This window comes from Ursus maritimus, unplaced genomic scaffold (genome assembly GCF_017311325.1).
Source record: "Ursus maritimus isolate PB19 unplaced genomic scaffold, ASM1731132v1 scaffold_35, whole genome shotgun sequence".
In the NCBI taxonomy this organism is placed as follows: domain Eukaryota; kingdom Metazoa; phylum Chordata; class Mammalia; order Carnivora; family Ursidae; genus Ursus; species Ursus maritimus.
In genome coordinates this window covers 266,129-269,456 of record NW_024426119.1, presented here as the reverse complement: position 1 = coordinate 269,456, position 3,328 = coordinate 266,129, and the positions used below count along the sequence as shown (strand labels likewise).

At 34.8% G+C, this 3,328-nt stretch overlaps 1 protein-coding gene across 1 annotated transcript; it reads left to right on the top strand.

Annotated features, from left to right (window-relative positions):
• The first annotated feature begins 1,090 nt into the window (after positions 1-1,090).
• Positions 1,091-2,096, top strand: LOC103673513 (olfactory receptor 4F3/4F16/4F29-like). The gene has a single exon (XM_008702300.1). The coding sequence runs from the start codon at positions 1,146-1,148 to the stop codon at positions 2,094-2,096; it is 951 nt and encodes a 316-aa protein (XP_008700522.1). The 5' UTR covers positions 1,091-1,145.
• Positions 2,097-3,328: the final 1,232 nt, after the last annotated feature.

The following is a 3,328-nucleotide window of genomic DNA, read 5'->3' as shown; positions in this document are numbered from 1 at the left end:
TCCTAAATAGAAAACAAAACAAAGTATTGAAAGAAAATCTGAGGGTGTACATGTATGATCCAGGAGCAAAGGAGATCTTAAAAGCAGTAGGTATAAAAAAGTAATAGCTGTATTTAATCATTTAACAATTAAAAACTTGGGTATAACAGAAGAAACCAGAAACAAAATTAATAGAGAGTTGATTTAAAAAAGATAAAACAAATGAGAAATGCTTAATATCTGTAATATAAAAAGAGCTCTTACAAATTGGTAAAAAAAAAAAATAAAGAAAAGGAAAAAAAAGCACAGTAGGAAATATGAAAAGGCATGAATAGACAGTTCACAGAAGTGCAGATCCAAACTGCAAGAATCTTCAAATTTATTGGTTGTCAGGGAAATGAAAACCAGAATAGCAGTGAGCTATCACTTTATACCCACTATTGTGGCAACAATTAAAGAAAGTGTTAAGATTTCTTCTTATAGAAATATGTGTTGTTCCAGGTTTTTTGGAAAGTTGTTGGGGAACACTGCTAACATTAAAAATATGTACACTTTGATCCAGTGATCTCACTTCTGCGAATCTGTGACACAGGAAGGAAAGCATTAATACACAAGGATATATGTATATGGATAATTATTTGTAGCATTATCTGCAGGGGCCAAAAAACCAGAAACAACTTAAATGCATAGGGAAATTAGTAAATAAATTATGGTCCATCCATGCTGTGAATATTGGGGAGCCGTTTAAAAGAATAGAGCACCTCTCCAGACAGTTCTATGTGCCTTTCTGCCTGTTTCCATTCTGTGGCATATTTCAGTGTAGAAACTAAAAAGTATGTCTCTCTATCTCCTGATGTATTTCTCCTTAAATTCTTAGGTGACTTTGTTTACATTTTCCCTACTTTATTATACACTAAAGACCAAACTAAATTTGAGGCACATGATTCAATGATCACAAAGCTCTAGGCATGGAAAAAATTTTGATGCTGGCTCTCTGATTTTGTACTATGGAAACCCTATATAACTGTGTACAATGGCTAAGTGATCTTTAGTTTTTGACATTTGTGTAACCTGAAAGCCAGGCTTCCCTTTCAACTTAAAAATCATGTTTTTCTCCCTCTTATGCTCTTTAGGTAACTTCAGGATTGGCCTAGCACACGAAGTGGATGGATGGAGGAAATCACTCTGTGGTGTCTGAATTTTTGTTGCTGGGACTCACCAGTTCTTGGGAGATTCAGATTCTTCTTTTTTTATTTTTTACCATATTTTATATAGCAAGTATGCTAGGAAACCTTCTCATTGTGCTCACAATCATCTCAGACCATCGCTTACATTCCCCCATGTACTTTTTGCTGGCAAATCTTTCCATCATTGACACAGGTGTTTCCAGCATTGCAAGCCCAAAGATGATTTATGATCTTTTCAGAAAATATAAAGTCATCTCCTTGACAGGGTGCATTACTCAGATGTTCTTTATTCACACTGTTGGGGGTACAGAGATGGTGCTGCTTATAGTCATGGCCTATGACCGATACATTGCTATCTGTAAGCCCCTCCACTACCTGACCATTATGAGCCTAAGAATGTGCATTTCTCTTTTGGCTGTTGCTTGGACCATTGGACTCATACATTCTGTGGCCCAACTGGCTTTTGTTGTAAACTTGCCCTTTTGTGGTCCCAACAAAATGGATAGTTTTTATTGTGATTTTCCTCGGTTCATCAAACTTGCATGTGTAGACACATACAGACTGGAATTTCTGGTCACGGCCAACAGTGGTTTCATCTCCATGGGCACCTTCTTCATCTTGATTGTGTCTTACATCTTCATCCTGGTCACGGTTCGCAAACAGTCTTCAGGTCGTTCATCCAAGGCCCTCTCCACTCTCTCTGCTCACATCACTGTGGTGGTTTTTTTCTTTGGTCCTTGCATTATTGTCTATGTGTGGCCATTCCCTACCCTACCCATAGATAAATTTTTAGCTATCTTTGATGCCCTTATCACTCCTTTTATGAATCCTATTATTTATACGTTCAGAAATAAGGAGATGAAAGTGGCAATGAGGAGACTATTTGGTAAGGTTCTAAGTTTCAGGAAGAGTTTTTTCATGACCAATTAAAGACGTTCAGATTCATCTTGACTATTCTTGGAAATTAATCTCTTTAATTAAACTTTCATAAATCTTTTCATTTTAGTTAGTAATTTAAAAATCCACTGTGAAAATTCTCCTCAAGGACTCTGTTCTGATCCTGTCAGTTTTTCATAGGGACCCTTACCCTGTGGATCCTGGAAGTATTGAGGAAGAGAAAATTCAGCCTTTAAATGTAGCGTCTTTCTTGTGTATTATAGAAGAATATGAAATCTCACACTGGGCACATTTTCCATTAAAACAAAATGTTGGATACTCTTTGGTAGTGATTCTCAAAGACATATCTCTTCTAATCTATATGTGTAGTACTGATATTCATGACCTCTGAGTTTCTCGTGTTTATATACTTGGAGGAATACACAAAATGAAGATAGTTGCTTAGGTAGCTTTCAGAATTTGAGGCTTCTAACATCTGGATTTGACTATCCACACTCAGATTTAGTTAATACTAATTTTTATTAAAAAAAAATTTTTTTTAAGTAGGCTCCATGCCCAGCGTTGGGCTTGAACTCCCAGCCCTGAGATCAAGCTGAGATCAAAAGACACTTAACTGACTGAGCCACCTAGGTGCCCCAATACTGAGGTTTTTAGATTTAGTTGGGATTGGAAGGTGAAATTTGGGATAAATCATAACGTGACAACTCAGGAAACTTTAATATTATTATTTATTCCAACATTTTGAGACCAGAAGATGTAAATTCCTATACCACACAGTGTGTATCATAATTATATTCTACCCCAATTGTTTCCTAAACAATTTTTATATGATAGAGAAGACTATGTGAATATGAAAAGATTATAAATGGATTGAATATTTTGGATCTAAGAATAGGTGGCACTGGTTTATAAATAAATAAATAAATTCAAAAGATTTCTATATTCTATGAATCAGGTTTATAACTAAATAAATAGCAAATACAAAGTGTAGACATTAAAAAAGAAAGTTTATTACAAAGCTGTCTACAAATGAAGAGATGTATTAATGAACTGTCTACAATGAAGAAAAGTATTAAACTTTCCATGTGATAAAATATATTAAATATGATTATTTAAAAAATAAATATACTGTTCAGAAGTGGTATAAATAACTATCCAAAGACTATCTCACTATTTTTTTCTGTTACCAAATAAATAGGAGCCTGTGTTGAGTGAAGGCATTATTATTCATGTGTGGGTTAGGCGACTTGTTATGAAGGAGCAGT

Bases quoted from the DNA above. Each gene is read 5' to 3' on its own strand.
- LOC103673513 (XM_008702300.1), top strand. From the start codon at position 1,146: ATGGATGGAGGAAATCACTCTGTGGTGTCTGAATTTTTGTTGCTGGGA.